The 22,616-nt window shown below is 42.3% G+C and overlaps 1 protein-coding gene and 1 non-coding gene across 2 annotated transcripts; one reads left to right on the forward strand and one right to left on the reverse strand.

Moving 5' to 3' along the window:
• The first annotated feature begins 18,457 nt into the window (after positions 1-18,457).
• Positions 18,458-21,209, forward strand: LOC123430706. The gene is made up of 4 exons (XM_045114553.1): positions 18,458-18,856; positions 19,651-19,839; positions 20,185-20,886; positions 20,969-21,209. The coding sequence occupies exons 1-3, from the start codon at positions 18,473-18,475 to the stop codon at positions 20,707-20,709; spliced, it is 1,098 nt and encodes a 365-aa protein (XP_044970488.1). The 5' UTR covers positions 18,458-18,472; the 3' UTR covers positions 20,710-20,886; positions 20,969-21,209.
• A 411-nt stretch (positions 21,210-21,620) lies between these two features.
• On the reverse strand, positions 21,621-21,739 carry LOC123433638. The gene has a single exon (XR_006624979.1). It is a non-coding gene; the product is annotated as a U5 spliceosomal RNA (small nuclear RNA).
• Positions 21,740-22,616: the final 877 nt, after the last annotated feature.

Genomic DNA, 22,616 nt, shown 5'->3' on the forward strand with positions numbered 1-22,616 from the left:
GGGAAATCGTCGCCATCGTCATCATCAACCTTTCTCCATCGACAATTCCATGATTCTCTTCATCGTTCGTGAGTAATCTCATCGTAGGCTTGCTGGACGGTGATGAGTTGGATGAGATCTATCATGTAATCGAGTTAGTTCTTGACGGGCATTGATCCCTAGTATCCACTATGTTCTAGATTGATGTTGCTACTACTTGGCTATGCTTAATGCTTGTCACTAGGGCCCGAGTGCCATGATTTCAGATCTGAACCTATTATGATGTCGCCAATATATGTGTGTTTTAGATCCTATCTTGCAAGTTGTAGTCACCTACTATGTGTTATGACCCGGCAACCCCGGAGTGACAATAGCCGGAACCACTCCCGGAGATGACCATAGTATGAGGAGTTCATGTATTCACCGCGTGTTAATGCGTTCGTCCGGTTCTTTATTAAAAGGAGAACCTTAATATCCCGTGGTTTCCATTAGGACCCCGCTACCACGGGAGGGATGGACAATAGATGCCATGCAAGTTCTTTTCCCTAAGCACGTATGACTACATACGGAATACATGCCTACATTAGATCGACGAACGGGAGCTAGTCACATATCTCTCCGCGTTATAGCTATTACATGATGAAGCACATCCGTCACACTCATCCATCACCGATCCACTGCCTACGAGTCTTTTACTACTGGTTCTCGCTACGTTACTTTGCCTAGGCTTGTCCCTTGCTACAAGAGGGATTGGGCCACTTTGCTGTTGTCACTTTGCTGCTAGTGTTGCTACTGTTGTTACTTGTTACTTTGTTGTTGTTGTTGCTACTGTTCCTTACTACCCTGCTATTACTTGTTGCAATACTTTGCTGGCGCCGTTGCTGAGGCTAGGTAAGCGGTACTGACAATCCTGTCAACCAAGGCTTTTCTCGCACCGTTGCTATCATACTACCTTGCTACTGATACTTTGCTTGCAGACACTAATCTTTCAGGTATGGTTGAATTGACAACTCAACTGCTAATACTTGAGAATATTCTTTCGCTTCCCCTTGAGTCGAATCAATAAATTTGGGTTGAATATTCTACCCTCGAAAACTGTTGCGATCCCATACGCTTGTGGGACATCAAGGCTTTTTCTGGCGCCGTTGCCGGGGAAGTACAGCTATATTCTCTGAGTCACTTGGGATTGATGTCTGCTCATCACTATGAGGAATCCGAAAGACCCAAGAACTAAAATCCTACCTTCCATTACGAGGAGAGGTAAGGAACTCCCATCTAGCTCTGCACTTGATTCACCTTCAATTCTAAGTAAGTTTGCGACTTCACCTCCTGCTAGAAATCTTGATATGTCGCCTATGCCTGATGATGCTATGCTTGATACTATGCCTGATGATGCTATGCTTGATACTATGCCTGATGATGCTATGCTTGATACTATGCCTGATACTGCTTTGCCACTTGGTGCATTCCTTGATGCACATATTGCTAGAGTTGTTGTTAGATGTGATGATACTTCTGAAACTGCTGATACTATTGAAGTAGAACCTGCTACTGTGCCTGTTATGCCTGATACGCGCTATGTTATGGAGGGAGAGATAGCTGAGGACTTTCTTGCGTGTAAGGATAGCTATGATGTTGAGAAACTTCTCCACAACTGGAAAGAAAAATCTCTGAACGCTAGGATGAAATACGACCCGAAGTTTGCCACTTCACCTATCTTTGTGACCGATAAGGATTATGAATTCTCTGTCGACCCTGAGTTAATCACTCTGGTCGAATCTGATCCTTTTCACGGTTATGAGTCTGAAACGGTTGTAGCCCATCTTACCAAACTGCACGATATAGCCACCCTATTCACAAGTGAGGAAAAGATCCGCCACTACTATATGCTCAAGCTGTTTCCTTTCTCGCTAAAGGATGATGCTAAGACCTGGTTCACTTCTCTTGCTCCTCGTTGTGTGCGTAGCCCCCAGTATATGGTCTACTACTTCTCTGAAAAATATTTCCTTGCCCATAAGAAGCAAGCTGCCTTGCAGGAAATATACAACTTTGCTCAAGCTGAAGAAGAGTCTCCCACAAGCTTGGGGGAGGCTTATCCAGCTACTGAATGCTTTGCCTGATCACCCTCTTGAGAAGAATGAAATACTTGATATCTTCTATAATGGACTTACCGATGCTTCCAAAGACCACCTAGATTGTTGTGCCGGTAGTGTTTTTAGGGAACGAACCGTAGAACAAGCTGAGATTCTACTGAATAACATCTTGTGCAATGAGAATGCTTGGACTATTCCCGAACCACCTCCTAAGCCAACTCCGAAGAAAAGAGGTATTATATTCCTCAGTCCCGAAGATATGCAAGAAGCCAAGAAATCTATGCGAGAGAAAGGCATTAAATCTGAAGATGTCAAAAATCTACCACCTATCAAAGAGATCCATGGTCTTGATAACCCGATACATGTAGTAGAAGTAAATTCTCTGCGTAGGTTTGATGAGAGTGATATTCCTTTTGATAAACCTGCTAGCCTATGCCTGGATGAATTTGATAACTTTGTTGCCAAACAACAGAGTTTCGATGATTATGTTAGCACACAGTTGGAACAGAATGCTCGTATGCTTAGTCATTTAAGTGCTTGTGTGGACAGAAATGTCAACGATCTTAAGCTTCTGATTAAACATGCTTCCATGGTTACTACTCAGGTAGAACAAGTACTTAAAGCTCAGAATGACTTGATTAATGAGTTGAATGACAATTTCGTCAGAGTCGTTACTAGAGGTGGTAGAATGACCCAGGAACCTCTATATCCTGAGGATCATCCGAAGAGAATTGAACAAGATTTTCAATGAGTTAGCACTGATGCACCTAGTCATCCTAGAAAGAAGAAGAAAGATGATAGGAACCTGCACGCTAGCAACCATGTTGCTGCTACCCCTGAGAGTCCAAACGATGTCTCTGTCTCTGATGCTGAAACACAATCTGGTGATGAACATGAGCCTAATGATGATATCAATAGTGATGTTCATGAAGATGCTCAACCTAGCAATGAAAAGGATGTGGAGATTGGACCTAGTGTTGATCTTGATAACCCACAGCCTAAGACCAAGAGATACGACAAGAATGAATTCGCTTCTAGGAAGCATGGTAAAGAAAGGGAACCATGGGTTCAGAAACCTATGCCCTTTCCTCCCAAACCGTCCAAGAAAAAGGATGATGAGGATTTTGAGCGCTTTGTTGAAATGATCAGACCTGTCTTTCTACAAATGTGTTTGACAGATATGCTCAAAATATCTCTGTATGCTAAGTACATGAAAGATATTGTGACTAATAAGAGGAGGATACCTGATCTTGAGATCTCCTCCATGCTTGCTAATTATACCTTCAAGGGTGGAACTCCGAAGAAACTAGGTGATCCCGGTGTGCCCACTATACCTTGCTCCATTAAAGGCAACTACGTTAGAACTGCTTTATGCGACCTTGGAGCCAGTGCTAGTGTTATGCCTCTCTCTCTTTATCGTAGACTTGAACTGGATAAGTTGACACCCACTGAAATCTCTCTGCAAATGGCCGACAAATCAACTTCTTTCCCTATCGGCATTTGTGAGGATGTACCTTTGTGGTTGCTAATGTCACTATCTTAATAGACTTTGTTATCTTCGATATTCCTGAGGACGATGCCATGGCAGTCATCCTCGGAAGACCCTTTTTAAACACCGCAGGGGCTGTTATAGATTGCAACAAAGGCAATGTCACTTTCCATGTCAACGGTAATGAGCATACGGTGCACTTTCCGAAGAAACAATATCGAGTACATTACATCAATGCTATCGAAAAGACTTCATCGATTCTTACTGGGATTTTTGAATGCCCTATTCCTCGTGTCAAGATGAAGTATGATTTGCTTGTTGGGGAGATACACATCCCCATTGAGGTGACTTAGTGACTATTCAAAAATTCTCCGTTCTCTTTTTGCGATTCGAGAAAGTTTTGTCAAGGGGATTTGATCAACCCCATTGACGGATTTCTTTCGATGACCATGAGATGGATGAATCAAGGAGTCACAAACCTCTGTTCCAAGCTTTCACTTTAGGTTGCTTAGAACAAAAATGATAGATTTAGGTTAGTTTTCCTTGTTTTCTGTCTTAGCGTCCGGTAGAAAAGTACCCCGAAAATAAAAAGTTCTCCGAACGCTGTGAAAATCTAGTATGATTTTTTCTGGAATATTTGAAAAATACTGGGACAAAGAGTCTGTCTGGTGGCCACACCAGTGGGCCACAAGCCCTAGGGGCGCGGGCACCCCTGGCCGCGCCACCGAGGCTTGTGGGGCCCACAGGCACCCCCTCCACTCATTCTTGCTCCCATCCACTTCTCCTACCTCCAGAAAAAATCGTTTCGCAGCTCAAACCCGTGTTCTTGCTCCTCTTGCTAGGATTTTTGATCTCTTTGCTCAAATCACCGTTCTTCGAACTGTTTTGGGGAAATTACTCCTTGGTAAGTGACTCCTCCATTGGTCCAATTAGTTTTTGCTCTAGTACCTTATACTCCGCGTATTTTTGCTGCCTTGGTGACCATGTTCTTGAGCTTTGCATGCTAATTTTAGCTGGTCCCAAGTAGTTTTGATGCGTCATATGGCCTCTAGGCACTTGTTGGAGTAGTTGCTACGAGTTTCGTTGGGCCTTATTCATTTTCCCTTAGAGTCACTAAAAATTTCAGAAATTTTCTTAGATAGAAAAGGGAAAAGAGGAGGAGGTTCTTGAGAGGCTCGTCAAGCCGTGACCCCAAGGATGATGGGAGTGAGAAGAAGCCCAAGTATCCGGTCCCTCGAGTCGCGGAAGCTCGAGCTTGCGAGTGGCCAAGCAACGTGTTCTTACGCGCCGCTGAAATTTATGAGGACTTTTATCACTTGGTGGAGAACGCAGGCCTTACCGCCTTCGTTGAAGATAAGTGTCCGCAATACCTACTCCTCACTAATATCTTCGTACAAAGCTTTAACTTCTATCCGAGGAATAATCCTCCGATGGTTGAGTTTAAACTTTATGATGTCCCCCAGCGCATGTCACTCCAGGATTTTTGCAATGTTTGCAAATTGCCTTACGTTGGGGATATTCATGAACCTCGTCCACGAGACTTGGAAGCTTTTATCGGTACAATTGTTGTAGGAGAGGAGAGAGGAGTGTCTTGCGCTAGAGCTGCTAGCATTCATTTTCCCGTGCTTCGGTACTTCTCACTATTTGTGGGAAAATGTTTGATTGGTCGTGGGAAAGCTGGGTCACTTAGTTCCCCAGATCTTGCGATATTGCGCGAAGCCCTTTATAATGATAAAACTTATAGCTTGGGCGCTATAGTAGCTCAACGGTTGAACCTTAACCGTTCTAAAGGTGTTGTCTATGGAGGTATCTACGCTACCCGTCTTGCTAGACACTTTGAGATACCCATTAGACTGGAGGAGGAAGAAGAGATGCTTCTTCCCGAGAGACATCTAGATTACGATAGCATGGTTCGCCATGACTTTCTTGATAGAGATATAGGTGGTAGGATGATTTATAACTTGGTATTTAGTCAGGGTACTCATGAGACTATTACTTTGCCTGCTCCTTCTTTGTTCAATCTTCATGCAGGCAGGTACACTATTATGCCCTCAGACATCTACGCATATTGGGGCTTGGCCCAACCACAGGTGCCCGTGCCCGAGCCGCCAGTCGAGTACCAGACGCCAGTTTATCAGTGGGAGCCAGAGGATCTCACACAGCAATGGCATCCACAGTCCACTCCGGAGTACCCAGGAGCTGGTTATTTCCCTCCTTGGGGGTAGACCAAGTTAGGCCAAAAGCCTAAGCTTGGGGGAGTATGTGTTCTTACCGACTTTACATTCTTGCTTATGCTTTCACTTTGTTAGCCGTTGTTCACACTTTGCCACTATATCATCCATGCTAGTTTGTTTTCTTTTTCTCATTTTCTTTTCGTGTGTCTGTCTAGTTTGAGAAAACCCAAAAATATTTTATTTTTCTTCTTTTGCTTGTTGGGAGCTTTCCCGTGTAGATAGTTTTCTTTTTCTTTGGGTCAAGGTAGAAGATATTGGTTACAATGTTTAGTGGCTCTTGCATGCATACTGTTGGAAATATGCCCTAGAGGCAATAATAAATTAGTTATTATTATATTTCTTAGTTCATGATAATCGTTTATTATCCATGCTATAATTGTATTGATTGGAAACACAATACTTGTGTGGATACATAGACAAAACACTGTCCCTAGTAAGCCTCTAGTTGACTAGCTCGTTAATCAAAGATGGTCAAGGTTTCCTGGCCATAGGCAAGTGTTGTCACTTGATAACGGGATCACATCATTAGGAGAATCATGTGATGGACTAGACCCAAACTAATAGACGTAGCATGTTGATCGTGTCATTTTGTTGCTACTGTTTTCTGCGTGTCAAGTATTTATTCCTATGACCATGAGATCATATAACTCACTGACACCGGAGGAATGCTTTGTGTGTATCAAACGTCGCAACGTAACTGGGTGACTATAAAGATGCTCTACAGGTATCTCCGAAGGTGTTAGTTGAGTTAGTATGGATCAAGACTGGGATTTGTCACTCCGTGTGAACGGAGAGGTATCTCGGGGCCCACTCGGTAATACAACATCACACACAAGCCTTGCAAGCAATGTAACTTAGTGTAAGTTGCGGGATCTTGTATTACGGAACGAGTAAAGAGACTTGCCAGTAAACGAGATTGAAATAGGTATACGGATACTGACGATCGAATCTCGGGCAAGTAACATACCGAAGGACAAAGGGAATGACATACGGGATTATATGAATCCTTGGCACTGAGGTTCAAACGATAAGATCTTCGTAGAATATGTAGGATCCAATATGGGCATCCAGGTCCCGCTATTGGATATTGACCGAGGAGTCTCTCGGGTCATGTCTACATAGTTCTCGAACCCGCAGGGTCTGCACACTTAAGGTTCGACGTTGTTTTATGCGTATTTGAGTTATATGGTTGGTTACCGAATGTTGTTCGGAGTCCCGGATGAGATCACGGACGTCACGAGGGTTTCCGGAATGGTCCGGAAACGAAGATTGATATATAGGATGACCTCATTTGGTTACCGGAAGGTTTTCGTGCATTACCGGAAAAGTTTCGGGCTCATCGGTAGTGTACCGGGAGTGCCGGGAGGGGTGCCGGGGACCATCGGGAGGGGTGTCACGCCCCAAGGGGTCTCATGGGCTATGGGAAGAGATAAACCAGCCCCTAGTGGGCTGGAATAAGTTCCCACTAAGGCCCATAAGGTTTGAGAAGGAAAAAACACAAGGTGGAAAGAGTTTCCAAGTGGGAAGGTGGAATCCTACTCCAAGTAGGATTGGAGTAGGACTCCTCCACCTCCAATTTCGGCCAAACCTTTAGGTTTTGAGGCTGCCTCCTCCCCTCCCTCCCACCTATATATACGGAGGTTTTAGGGCTGATTTGAGACGACTTTCTCACGGCTGCCCGACCACATACCTCCATAGTTTTTCCTCTAGATCGCGTTTCTGCGGAGCTCGGGCGGAGCCCTGCTGAGACAAGATCATCACCAACCTCCGGAGCGCCGTCACGCTGCCGGAGAACTCTTCTACCTCTCCGTCTCTCTTGCTGGATCAAGAAGGCCGAGATCATCGTCGAGCTGTACGTGTGCTGAATGCGGAGGTGCCGTCCGTTCGGTACTAGATCGTGGGACTGATCGCGGGATTGTTCGCGGGGCGGATCGAGGGATGTGAGGACGTTCCACTACATCAACCGCGTTCACTAACGCTTCTGCTGTACGATCTACAAGGGTACGTAGATCACTCATCCCCTCTCGTAGATGGACATCACCATGATAGGTCTTCGTGCGCGTAGGAAAATTTTTGTTTCCCTTGCGACGTTCCCCAACACATACCTGTTTAGCTTTCAAAGAGCCATATTACTTTGTCTTATCCTTTGTGTTTGCCTGCAGATTCCAGCGAAGTCCAATGCACGATCACGCTTATTATTGTTCACATCGTTCGGTCGTGCAAGTGAAAGGCAATAATGACGATATATGATGAAGTGACTGAGCCTGGAAAAGCTGGTATGAACTCAATCTATTTTGTTTTTGTAAATATGACTAGCTCATCGTTCCTGATTCAGCTTTGTTGTGAGGGAAACATGTTTGCAATGACAACTTAGAGATCATAGTTGCTTATGCCATGCTTACTTAGCTAGGAGCTTATAATGGTTTGTCTTGGATGCCCACATGAATGTTGAGATGACTGTGTTGTAGTATGATAGGATGGTATCCTCCTTTGAATGATTCAAGTGGATTGACTTGGCGCATGTTCACGCATGTAGTTGAAACAAAATCAACATAGCCTCTATGATGTTCATGTTCATGGTGATTTATGTCCTACTCATGCTTGCACTCAATGTTAGTTAATCTCAATGCATTTTGATGACTGATGTCGCTCTCTAGTTGGTCGCTTCCCAATATTTTGCTAGCCTTCACTTGTACTAAGCGGGAATACTGCATGTGCATCCACCCCCCATAAACCCAAAGTTGTGCCATATGAGTCCACCATACCTACCTATGTGCGGTATCTACCTGTCGTTTCAAGTAAATTTGCATGTGCCACTCTCTAAATCTTCAAGAAATAATCTGTTTTGCATGCCCGAACCGCTCATGTGGTGACAGGGGGCTATTGGTATCTTCCATGCTAAGCGTGTTATCCTTGATATGTGTTTATTCATTATAATTCACGAGAAAGGGGCCGGTAATTGGAATCCCCAGTTCCATGCTCAAATCGAAACGATGATTGCAAACAAAACTCCCCAGGATTGATGTTGGTTTGGGCGGTACCCGAGGATTCGGCTAGCCGTGGAGTGTGGTTGATTGGTGGTGGGGGAGTCAAAACTTTACTTTTCTGTTTGGGGACCGCCTATAGCATGTGTAGCATGGAAGATATTGAGAACTCTTAGTCATTGCGTTGACAATGAAAGCATGCCACCCAAAGTTATTATCTCTGTTTTCAAAGCTTGAGCTCTGGCACCTCTGCAAATGAATGCTTCCCTCTGTGAAGGGCATGTCTATTTATGTTCCTGTTGAGTCATCCTCCTCTTACAAAAGCACCAATTAGAGAGCACCTCTGTCATTTTTATGCTTTGCTTTTAACTGTGTTGAGTATGACTATGACTGGATCTTCATTGCCTTGAATTACAATGTTTAGTCAGCCCTTGTTCTTTGAAGGTGCTCTGCATTTATGTTTTGCGGTCTCAGAAAGAGCTAGCGAGATACCATCTATTCGTACTGCTTCATGCTGTTTTGATTGAAGTGTTGACACTTGAGGCTTATTATTATTTGCTCGCCAGTTGATTATGCCATTGATATGAGTTTACCGTGAGACCTAGATGTCATTCGCTTATGTGGTTTGCTTGTGATGTTGCTGAAATTCTGGTTGTGAGATAGACATAGTTGCAACAACAAGATCAAACAGAGTTCGTCAAAGTTTTTCTTTTGTCTCTCTCAGTTTGTCAACTGAGTTGCTTGAGGACAAGCAAGGCTTTAAGCTTGGGGGAGTTGATACGTCTCCGTCGTATCTACTTTTCCGAACTCTTTTGCCCTTGTTTTGGACTCTAATTTGCATGATTTGAATGGAACTAACCCGGACCGACGATGTTTTCAGCAGAATTGTCATGGTGTTGTTTTTGTGCAGAAATGAAAGTTCTCGGAACGTCCTGAAAATTTACGGAGATTTTTTCTGGAATAAAAGAAAAATACCTGCGCAAAGATCCACGTGAGGGGGCATGCCAGTGGACCACAAGCCCCTGGGCCGCAGCCACCCCCTATGGCCGCGCCATGAGGGCTTGTGGGGCCCACGTGGCACCACCGCCCCCAATCTCAGTTCTATATCTTCCGTTTCGCCTAGAAAAAAATCAGAGAGAAGGTTTCATCGCGTTTTGCGATACGAAGGCGCCGCCACATCCTGTTCTTCATCTGGAGGGCAGATCTAGAGTCCGTTTCGGGCTCCGGAGAGGGGAAATCGTCGCCATCGTCATCATCAACCTTTCTCCATCGACAATTCCATGATGCTCTTCATCGTTCGTGAGTAATCTCATCGTAGGCTTGTTGGACGGTCATGAGTTGGATGAGATCTATCATGTAATCGAGTTAGTTCTTGACGGGGATTGATCCCTAGTATCCACTATGTTCTAGATTGATGTTGCTACTACTTGGCTATGCTTAATGCTTGTCACTAGGGCCCGAGTGCCATGATTTCAGATCTGAAGCTATTATGTTGTCGCCAATATATGTGTGTTTTAGATCCTATCTTGCAATTTGTAGTCACCTACTATGTGTTATGACCCGGCAACCCCGGAGTGACAATAGTCGGAACCACTCCCGGAGATGACCATAGTATGAGGAGTTCATGTATTCACCGCGTGTTAATGCGTTCGTCCGGTTCTTTATTAAAAGGAGAACCTTAATATCCCGTACTTTCCATTAGGACTCCGCTGCCACAGGAGGAATGGACAATAGATGTCATGCAAGTTCTTTTTCCTAAGCACATATGACTACATACGGAATACATGCCTACATTAGATCGACGAACGAGAGCTAGTCACATATCTCTTCGTGTTATAGCTGTTACATGATGAATCACATCCGTCACACTCATCCATCACCGATCCACTACCTACGAGTCTTTTACTACTGGTTCTCGCTACGTTACTTTGCCTAGGCTTGTCCCTTGCTACAAGAGGGATTGGGCCACTTTGCTGTTGTCACTTTGCTGCTACTGTTGTTACTTGTTACTTTGTTGTTGTTGCTGCTACTGTTCCTTGCTACCCTGATATTACTTGTTGCAAGACTTTGCTAGCACCGTTGCTGAGGGTAGGTAAGCGGTACTGACAATCCCGTCAACCAAGGCTTTTTCTGGCACCGTTGCTATCATACTACCTTGTTACTGATACTTTTCTTGCAGACACTAATCTTTCAGGTGTGGTTGAATTGACAACTCAACTGCTAATACTTGAGAATATTCTTTCGCTTCCCCTTGAGTCGAATCAATAAATTTGGGTTGAATACTCTACCCTCGAAAACTGCTGCGATCCCATACGCTTGTGGGACATCAAGCGTTTCGAGTATTCAGTAAGAAAAAAATGACTCCCTATGAGTCAGATATGTCTATGTTAATTGACACTGCTCAATAGTTATTTAGAACAGAGTTTCACAACAATTGTTGTCTTGTTGGATCCGATATTTTTTGTTATTTTCCCCAAAAAAATCTCCATATGAGATGCAATTAGGTCTAGGGATACGCGAGAGACCATTGTTCCGATGATGCATTGGCACACATGCTAGGACTTGGTGTATGTTCTCTAAACGCGTTCGTTGAGTGTTCATGAAGAAAGTTCATGTGAAGTTTGTGAACGAACTCCTGAAGACAAGTTTTCCAAAAGTTTCCTAGAAAAGGTTCATTCAAAGTGTTTGGTCTTCACTAGCATTTAAAGTACTCGTTGAGGAAAAACGGACACCGTATAAGTAAGATATGTGTGTATTAGTCGACCCTGCTCAAAACTGATTTTGAACCGAGGCTACACAGTAGTTCGTGTCTTGTTGGATCCATTTTTCCTTTCTTTTTCCCTAAAAATATACTTATGACACACAATTAGGTCTAGGGATACGCGAAAGACGATAGTTCCGATGATCCATTAGGGCACAAGGTGGTACTTGGTGTGTGTTCTCTGAACGCGTTCGTCGAAAAGTTTTCCATAAGTTTCCTACGAAAGTTTCCTTCGAATTTTCTGGTCTTCATGAGCGTTTCGATATTTGTCAGATATCTCTGTATTAGTCAGATATCTCTGTATTAGTTAACACTGCTCAAAACTGATTTAGAACTGAGTATATAAAGGGTTCTTGTCTTGTTGGATCCAATTTTACTAATATTTTTCCCTAAAATTATCCATATGAGATTTAATTAGGTCTAGGGATACGCGAGGGACCATAGTTCTGATGATGCGCTGGGTTCATTAATAAAATTCCTATGATGATTGTGAACGGACTCCTTAAGAAAAGGTTTCCATAAGTTTCCAATGAAAGGTTCCTTCAAAGCGGCTGGTTGTCATGAGCGTTTCGAGTACTGTTGAGAAAAACCGGACTCCGTGTGCGTCAGATATCTTGGTATTAGTCGGCACTTATAAAAACTGATTCATAGCCGAGTTTACAGAGCAGTTCTTGTCTTGTTGGATCCTATATTTTCATTCTTTTTCCCTAAAAATCTATGATATGCGAGAAACCATATTTTCTATGATGCACTGCGGCACAAGATAGGACTTGGCGTATGTTCTCCGAACGCATTCCTCGAGTGATCATTAAGAAAGTTCCTATGAAGTTTGTGAACGAACTCCTTAAGAAAAGTTTTCCATAATTTTACTATGAGATGTTCCTTCGAATCGGATGGTCATCACAAGCGTTTCGAGTAATCATTGACAAAAAAGAATTCCGTATGAGTCACATATCTCTATATTAGTCAACATTGCTCAAAAGTGATTCGTAACCGAGTTTACACAGTAGTTGTTGTCTTGTTGGATCCCATATTTTCTGTTATTTTCCCCTCAAAATCTCCATAGGAGATGCAATTAGGTCTAGGGATACGCGAGAGACCTTAGTTCTGATGATGCATTGGCGCACTAGCTAGCACTTTGTGTATGATCTCTAAACGCGTTTGTTGAGTGTTCATTAAGAAAGTTCCTATGAAGTTTGTGAACGAACTCCTTAAGAAAAGTTTTCCATCAGTTTCCTACAAAAGGTTGCTTCGAAGTGTTTGGTCTTCACGAGCGTTTCGAGTACTCATTGAGGAAAAACGGACTCCGTATGAGTCAGATATCTTTGTATTAGTCGACCCTGCTCAAAACTTATTCGGAACCGAGGTTATAGAGCAGTTCGTGTCCTCTTGGATCCAAACTTGTCCATTCTTTTTAATAAAAATATCCATATGACATACAATTCGGTCTAGGTATACGTGAAAGACCATAGTTCCTATGATCCACTAGGGCACAAGTTAGGACTTGGTGTATGTTTTCTGAATACTTTCGTCAAGTCTTCATTAAGAAAGTTCATGTGAAGTTTCTAATCGAACTCCTTAAGAAAAGTTTTCCATAAGTTTCCTACGAAAGGTTCCTTCGAAATGTGTGGTCTTCAAGAGCGTTTCTAGTAATCGTTGAGGAAAAATGGACTCCGTATGAGTCAGGTATCTCTGTATTAGTTGACACTTCTCATAACTGACTCAGAATCGAGTTTATAGAGGGTTCTTGTCTTCTTGGGTCTAATTTTTTCCAATATTTTTCCCTAAAAATATCCATATGAGATGCAATTAGGTCTAAATACATGTGAGAGACCATAATTCTAGTGATGCACTGGGGCACAAGCTGGGACTTGGTGTATGTTCTCTGAACGCGTTCGTTGAGGGTTTATTAAGAAAGTTTCTATGATGTTTGTGAACTAACTCCTTAAGAAAAGGTTTCCATAAGTTTCTTGCGAACGATTCCTTTGAAGTGGCTGGTCGTCACAAGCGTTCATTAAGAAAGATATCTCTGTATTAGTCGACACTTCTAAAAACTGATTCGGAATCGAGTTTATAGAGTAGTTCTTGTCTTATTGGATGCGATATTTTCATTATTTTTCCCTGAAAATCTCCATATTATATGAAATTATGTCTACTGATACGCTAGAGACCATAGTTCCTATTATGCACTGCGGCACAAGCTGGGATTTGGTGTATGTTCTACGAACGTATTCCTTGATTCATCATTAAGAAAGTTTGTGTGAGTTTGTGAACGAGCTCCTTAAGAAAATATTACCATAAGTTTACTATGAGATGTTCCTTTGAAGTGGAGATGTTCCTTTGAAGTGGCTAGCCGTCACGAGCGTTTCGTGTAATCATTGAGAAAAAAGGACTCCGTATGAGTCAGATATCTCTACATTAGTTGACACTCTCAAAAGTTATTTAGAATTGTGTTTACACAACAGTTGTTTTCTTGTTGGATCCGACATTTTATGTTATTTTCCCCTAAAAATCTCCATATGAGATGCAATTAGGTTTAGGGATACGCGAGAGACCATAGTTTCGATGATGCATTGGCGCACAGGCTATGACTTGATGTATGTTCTCTAAACACGTTCGTCGAGTGTTCATTAAGAAAATTCCTATGAAGTTTGGGAACGAACTCCTGAAGAAAAGTTTTCCATAAGTTTCCTACAAAAGGTTCATTCATAGTTTTTGGTCTTCACGAGTGTTTCCAGTATTCGTTGAGGGAAATTGAACTCTGTATAAGTCAGATATATTTGTATTAGTCGACCCTGCTCAAAACCGATTCAGAATCGAGGTTACACAATAGTTCGAGTCTTGTTAGATCCATTTTTTCCATTATTTTTACCTAAAAATATCCATATGAGACACAATTAGGTCTAGGGATACGTGAAATACCATAGTTTCGATGATCCACTAGGGCACAAGATGGGACTTGGTGTATGTTCTATGAACACGTTCGTCGAGTGTTCATTAAGAAAGTTCATGTGAAGTTTGTGAACAAACTCCTTAAGAAAAGTTTTCCATAAGTTTCCTATAAAAGGTTCCTTCGAAGTGTGTGGTCTTCACGAGCGTTTCGAGTAATCGTTGAGTCACATATCTTTGTATTAGTTGACACTGCTACAAACTGATTTAGAACCGAGTTTATAGAGGGTTCTTGTCTTGTTGGATTCGATTTTGCCAATCTTTTTCCCTAAAAATATCCATATGAGATTTAATTAGGTCTAGTTATACGCGAGAGACCATAGTTCCGATGATGCACTGGGGCACAAGCTTGGACTTGGTGTATGTTCTTTGAACGCATTCCCCAAGTGTTCATTAAGAAAGTTTCAATGATGTTTGTGAACGAAATCCTTAAGAAAAGGTTTCCTTAAATTTCCTATGAAAGGTTCCTTCATAGTGGCTGGTCATCACGAGCGTTTCGAGTACTGTTGAGAAAAACCGGATTCCGTTTTAGTCAGGTATCCCTCGATTAATCGACACTTATAAAAACTGATTCAGTGCCGAGTTTACAGAGCAATTCTTATCTTGTTGGATCCGATATTTTCATTCTTTTTCCCTAAAAATATGCATATGAGATGAAATTGGGTCTACTGATATGCGAGAGACCATAGTTCCTATGATGCATTGTGGTACAAGTTGGGACTTGGTGTATGTTCGTCGAACGCGTTCCTGGGTGATCATTAAGAAAGTTTGTCTCATGTTTGTGAACGAACTCCTTAAGAAATTTTTTCCATAAGTTTACTATGAGATGTTTCTTTGAAGCGGATGGTCGTCATGAGCATTTTAAGTACTCATTGAGAAAAAATGGATTCTGTATGAGTCACATATCTTTATATTAGTAGACACTCCTCAAAAGTGATTCGTAGCCATGCTTACACAACAGTTGTTGTCTTGCTGGATCCGATATTTTCTGTTATTTTCCCCTAAAAATCTCCATATGAGATCAATTATGTCTAGGGATACACGAGAGACCATATTTCTGATGATACATCGGTGCACAAGCTAGGACTTGGTGTATGATCTCTGAACGCGCTCGTTGAGTGTTCATTAAGAAAGTTCATATGAAGTTTGTGAACAAAATCCTTAAGAAAAGTTTTCCATAAGTTTCCTACAAAAGGTTCCTTCAAAGTGGTTGGTCTTCACAAGCGTTTCCAGTACTCGTTGAGGGAAAACGGACTCCGTGTGAGTCAAACATCTCTGTATTAGTCAACCCTGCACAAAATAGATTTAGAACCGAGGTTACACAGCAGTTCGTGTCTTGGTGGATCCAAATTTTTCTGTTTTGACCATATCGATAGTACATTTACATTTCTTGTGCTTGATACATACTAGAAGGTGAGTATTATAACTTCAAGATGATGTCCTTAGAACATGGTCAGAAACTAATGGATGGTATGATCTTAAGAAATGCTTTGAGCACTTGTCACTTTGTAAGGAAGGATTATTTTTACGAGCTAAGTTTCTTTCAACTTTGCACTCACCAAAGGATTATACCTTTACAATGATTTTGCATCATGTTTTTTTTTCCTTATTAATGATGTGAACATTGATTATTAATGATTTTTAAGTTCACTGTGTCTTTTTTTTATGTTTTTGAACAAGGAAATACCTCTTTGTGATAACTCAACTTTTGTATGCAAGTGCAGGACGATCTTAGGCTTTGGGACCTCTTTTACTTTAATGATCAGATTGTTTCCTCTTGAAATGCAAGACAAATCATTTGTTATCGAAAATAGTTTTTATATGTGATTTATTCTTTATATATTGATGTCTACGTATTTCACGGATAATGTCATATGGAAGACAAAATTGCTCCCTCGGAAAGTAGTCGGGGCAGGAACTAAACGATTCTACCTTGTGCTGGGTATGTGGATCCACCTATAGTCAATACAGAGTCCCTATTTATCGTACATCTAATGCTTATCTTTGGTCCCTTTTGTAGCATGGGTTATGTGGTATTTTAGCTCGGTTTTTGTTTTCTAGCAGCTTATAAATGATGTTTGTCAATGAGATTGATTATTTGCTTCATTTATCGATGGCCAGATGATTTCAAAATCTTCAATAAAGCTGTGTGGCATCACTTATTGTTCTGCCTTTGAAATGATATATGAAAATACGATCTTGACAAAGATATTGATGATTACTTGGTCCTCCGTCATTGATGTGCTTGTATTTTTTGTTGAATTTATATTATTTGGAATGCATATTGCACGTGCAATATTTCTTTTCTTGCCTAATGTCATATTACTATTTGGATAACTAAATGATGATAGTTTAGACGTGCATTACACGTACACGTTTACTAGTAGGGAAAAGGGCCCCGCGGTCAAAGCCCATGAGGTGGGTAGATCAGCCATCTGTCTGCTCACCTTGGTCTTGAGGGCAGGGAGGAAAACACATCGCCGATATCCTTTTTTTTATAGCCGATATCCCTATTTCGGCTCCTTTTCAGTAAGCAATCAAACAAACAAACAAACAAAAACAACATAAGAAAAATATTCTGAAATTAGAACAAGAGTGAGTAATGCGGCTTTACAAAAATTTAGCTCACAATATGCATTTTTTTAGGGTAGATTTATGAAAAAACAATATAGTTAGTGGGAATATTTTTTCCCTTGAACCCCTCTTATAAAACCATTGATACAAAAACACACCATTGTTTAGTTGTTAAAATTTACAAAACTATTTTTTGGCATACAATCTATCTTGTAATTTTGTGTCAATCATTTTATATCCATATTATTTACAAAGAATATAGTAGATATTAAGTTTATATCAATCCTTCGCATCGATAAAAAAAGATTCTTACTTTTGGAAACTTGAAAGTCTGACTTTTGCTATCCATGTGCCCATTCTGTGGGTAGCACTTTCCGACATCATTATAGATGTATACAGGAATTGCAAATTCAACCTTTATAAGATAAACTCTCCGAAGATACTGAAAAGAAATTCTCTTATAAAAGAGCAACAATCTGTATTTGTGTACAGAGGGAGCACACACTAACAGCGCTTGGGTTTTTATAGCCTAGGTACATATGAACTTGTTTTCTAAAACTTAGCAAAATTACATTACGATAGTATACGTAAGTAGAAACCTATCCGCATAATTGTTGTAAGAATATACATTCATTTGCCTTATGTGAAAAATATTCAAATACAAACACAACTTACGTAGTTTTTTTAGTACTTGTGTAACTCAATTTTATGATGCTTGTACAACTCATGAATTAAATTTAGTTGCGTGTCACAAAAATTATCCAATTGATTTTGTATTTAGAAAATGTCCAGCGGTATAACCTTTGTGTCATACTCCGTATAACTCAAAGAATATTTGTCTAACCGATAGTCAAAGAAAAATCTCAACAGGTGGGGAAGCTTTAAACTGGAAGTCTGAAACTGCAAGGGCATCATATTTTTGTGCGGAAATTTAAAAGAATAAGTTGCTGCCCGTTCCTTATGGATGCTAATAGCCAGCGAACGTTCGTTGAGAGGATGACATTTACGAATGTTTTTACTAACAGTGACGCATAACATTTTCTTCAAAACAACTTAAACAAAATGAAAATTTATTTATAGAAAGATATTTTCTTCTAAAAAACGGTCATTGTTTGATCTCACATCGTAACTAAAACTGCCAGCAAGATGCGTTCGTTTGTCATCCCCATCCTTAGAGAACGTCAGCCAGATAACAATTCCGTTCTTTATATATGTACCCTCCATTTTTCTAAATTTAAAACTCAAAAATACGATTTCACTCAGATTTTAAAAACAGCACCAAGATCATACGCGCCCACAATTATTTTTAGCATCTTCCCACACCAACCGCCCGCACCAAGATCGAGGTTTCGGATGAGGGGCAATTCCGTCATTTCCTTGAAAGAGTAAAAGGGGAGACAATCCCGGGCATGTTCCTCGCGGCCGCGGGCGGCAGCAGCGCCCGACAACCCGCTATCACCCGTGCACGTTCAAACGCCTTCAAATCTCCCCAGCGCTCGACGGCAGGTCATTCTCGATTCCCCTCGATAGCATCCCCCGAATTCCACGGCCTCCCCTCCCCTCCCCTCCCCTCCCCTCCCCCGAAGTCAATCAAGCTCCGGATCGCCGCTGGCCTATCCATGGCGGGGGCGGAGGCGGTGGAGCGGGCGCACGAGCTCTACCGGGGCGGCCGCCACCGGGAGGCGCTGGAGCTCTACTCGGCGGCGCTGGCGGCCGCCCGGGGCCACGCGCAGCGCATCGCCCTGCACAGCAACCGCGCCGCCTGCTACCTCAAGCTCCACGACTTCCACAAGGTCTCGTTCCCCCCCGGCTTCCCTCGGTCGGTTGCGTGTGTCTGTTGGATTGGTTTTGGCTCTTGGTAGGCTTCGGTGCGGGGGGGCGCCTGGAGGCGTCGTCTAGGTGAAGGTGTGGTCTTTGGCCCTGTGGGTTTCGAGATTTTTGCCAATTTTGGGGGGCTTAGGGTGCTTGAATCGCTCTCGTATGGATCTTGGCCGTGCTTCTGGCGTCCCAATTTAGATGGCCTGCTGTTAAATTTAGTGCTCCAAGGGGTGTCGAAATCCAGTTTACTGTCTTGACTGAATTGGGGAAGCTACCAGGACAAGTAATGCCTTGCTTGGTTGTTGCTTTCCCAGAATTAGCAGACGTGCAAAACATTAAAACTGAAGGTGTACATAGCATTTCCGATGTAGGAGTCCTAGTCAACAATGCCTAAACCATGGTGGACTTGCGATTTTTTTCAACTGTGTCTCAGGCTCTGAACCATCTAGCACTTTTGTGAACCCTGAATGATACATCTGACAGACTGGGTTTTCATATTGAATGGACTGTTTCTGTGCTTAAATTTTATTGTGGTGATAAATATGAAATTTCATCGACTAGTCTAGTATATCTGCACTGATGATCTACTACGTGCATGAGAAAAAAAATGTGGCCTGTAACGAAGCATACTGTAGTAGATGTTGCGAACAAACAGGGGTTGTGTATTTCTCTGGAATAAGTACTCGTGGCATCATTTATCGTACTTATTTTCTATGCTATCATCATGGTTAGTAACACTGAATTTTCTTCTTTTATGATAATCTTATAGGCCGCAGAAGAGTGCACATCTGTCCTCGAGTTGGACACCGAGCATGCTGGAGCTCTCATGCTACGTGCCCAGACTCTTGTCACTCTAAAGGATTACCAGTCCGCTCTATTTGATGTAAACCGGCTAATTGAGATAAATCCATCCTCTGAAGTATATCGGAACCTTCATGCACGACTGAAGACACAGCTGGTATGTTTCTTTAACTGAATCTGTTCTGCTAAAGTGCCAAGTCACATTGTTCTAGTTTCTTGCATAAGCTTTACTTTGAATGCAGTGCCATCAGATTTAAGTATATCAGTACAGAGATACCCCTTCAATAATTCGAATGCAAGATTTAAGGAACAGAACATGGCTTTGTTGTTATGTAGTACTCGGAACATATCTGTTGTTTAGAAAGTAAATTTTTCGCAGTTGACATCAGTGCATCAACCTCTCCCTCTCTTTTTGTTGCTGTTGGATTCTCAAACAATTCTACCTGCTTAGTTTACTGACCAAGTCTAATTCCCTATATTTGCTATAATTTGAACTTTGAAGTCACTAGCCCCGATCCCAGAGTCTGATGAGGAGTCCCTGTATACTGAAGAAGACAAAGAAGATCTGCCACCAAAAGACAATACGAAGAATGAGACTGCCCTTGTTAAGTCTGATCAACCTTCTGCAAAACTGATTCCTGAAAATAAACCTGTAACAAAAGCTCTGAAGGTTGAAGTCCTTCCCAATCTACATTCAAAACCTGAGGGTACCATACAAAAACCAAAGGGCCATTCAGAGCTTGATTACAAGGAACCTTTAACGGAAGCTCCGAAGGTTCAAGTGTCTCCCAGTCTGTACAAGGAACCTTTAACAGAAGCTCGGAAGGTTCAAGTGTCTCCCAGTTTGCCTTCAAAACCTGAGTGTTGGGGGACCATCCAAAAACCAAAGGGCCATTCAGGGCTTGATTACTCGAAATGGGACAAAGTTGAGAATGATTCGAGTGAAGATGACGATGATGATGAAGAAGATGACTTGCCTCGATATAAATTCAAAGTCAGAACCATCGGTGTGCGTACCGTGAAGTGAATGGGATCATCGATAAATAAGTTTACTCCATGGTCTGTGTATAGCTGTTTGACAGCATCCCTGCTAACTGTGGTCTCATCTGTTCGGTTGCATCTTGAGATACTTGGATGAAGTGTTGCCGATTGGTGGGTGAAGACATGAGTACCCGCTGCTCTCGTCTCGTGCGCTGCAACTCAGGTAGTTCTCACAAATTCAGATCTTACTAGATTTTGAGTCGTGTTTCACGTGTCGGCTCGCTGATGTTCACATTATTACGCAGGTTTTTGGACCTTAGCCAAGGAAACAAGTCTGGAATGAAATCATGTTTTCAGCGCAACCGCGGCAACCGTGGGTTGGAGCACACAGCACAGCATGTGTTAATCATGTAGGGAGCCCCTTTAGATTCGAGCTAACAATCTTAGACCATTGTTCATCTTCATTGATTCTATAGCCTAGCAGTCTCTGTACATAGATTGCGCATTCATCATATGTATAAAAAGCTTATTTGTGTCCCGCCCCAAGACATCGTCTCAAGATCTCAGTCAGCAAATTGTTCAACTGCGATGAATGTGCTGATTAGTCGCGCACTCACACTGTAATCAGAGAAGTTTCCGCCATGCATGTGCTCCAGGGCGATGAATATTACTCCGTATGATTAAGAAGGTGTGCTCCAGGGCGATGAATGGGCTGATTAGTTGCGCACTTAGAACATGATTAATAGTATAGCCAACTGGGTCTTTCACCCGCTTCCCTTCTCTCAACAATTAGTACCAGATGCATGCATCATTATAATAACTGAAATCAAACATATTAACAGTGCAAAAATATTGCACAAGAAGCATGCCTGCCTGAATCAGGCAACCTATTCAGAGACAGAGATACAAAATTTCTGCAAAACGAGCTTTTGAACATTTACGTTTGAGAATTGTGGGGCCCTCCTACAATAGGAGGAACCCTTTAAAAATTAGCGTATGCTGCTAAATGCGGCGTGCACACGGTATTCTTTAGTAAAAGGCGAAAGAATAGTTCGCTTTGTGCCCACCGCGCAGCTGCGTGCTGAAACAATGCCGCCCTGGAGCTCGTTATATAGCATCGCTCCACTGGCAGCTCTACTGTGCAGGCGAGGTGGTACTAAACTACTACTTAATCTCCACTGCGCCCTCTTCCCGCCGTGTGGGTCTCTGGCCGTGGCTTCTCGGGGACAAATGGGCCAGAACTACCAGAGCTCCACAATCATGGCCAGAACTATCAGAGCTCTTTCCAAAAGCAGAAATAGCCCAGTGCCAACTTGAACATCTTTTTTTTCTCTGAAAATCATATCGCCTCCTTCTTTTTATTTTTGCCATAAACTGCCTGTCAACATTCGGTGGACATTTTGCAGTTGTGAAACTTCCTAAAATTGGAGGGCAAGGCGCTACGTGAGACCTTTAACAAATACCAGTGGCCGTCAATCAAATCATATCATGCAATTTATTTAACCTAATTTACTCGCAATTTTTTTAATATTGCATTTTTTATTCTTTTTGAAAAATATTGCACAAATTCAAAAAAATTCAAATATATGCCTGCCTCGGCCCAGGCGAAGCCGATTGGAGGCTGTCGGCTCAGGCGCGGCCGATAGGAGGCAGTCGGCCTAGGCCCGGCCGATAAGTGTCTGTCGGCCACGTGGCGACCGACTAGTGACCAAGCCACGTCGATTGGCCTGTCGGCCAGGGCGCAACCGATAAGGCTATCGGTCAGGGCGTGGCCGATTACTGGCCACCCTAGCCAGCCCGAGTCAGCCCCTTCCTCCTCTCCTTCTTCCTCCTTCCTCTTTCTTCCTTCTCCCTTCTCCCATTCTACCTTATCTCCTTTCTTTTTTTCTCCTCCTTCCTTCTCCCCCCACACAAAAAATCTTCCATTTCCACGTTTTGAACCGTACTTTTATT

The sequence above is a fragment of the Hordeum vulgare genome, chromosome 2H (genome assembly GCF_904849725.1).
Source record: "Hordeum vulgare subsp. vulgare chromosome 2H, MorexV3_pseudomolecules_assembly, whole genome shotgun sequence".
NCBI classification, from domain to species: Eukaryota; Viridiplantae; Streptophyta; class Magnoliopsida; order Poales; family Poaceae; genus Hordeum; species Hordeum vulgare.

Excerpts from the sequence above, each read along its gene's own strand:
- LOC123430706 (XM_045114553.1), top strand. The coding sequence starts at position 18,473 with ATGTTCCTCGCGGCCGCGGGCGGCAGCAGCGCCCGACAACCCGCTATC. Across the intron at positions 18,857-19,650 it reads AGCTCCACGACTTCCACAAG|GCCGCAGAAGAGTGCACATC; the intron begins GTCTCGTTCCCC and ends ATAATCTTATAG. Across the intron at positions 19,840-20,184 it reads CACGACTGAAGACACAGCTG|TCACTAGCCCCGATCCCAGA; the intron begins GTATGTTTCTTT and ends TGAACTTTGAAG.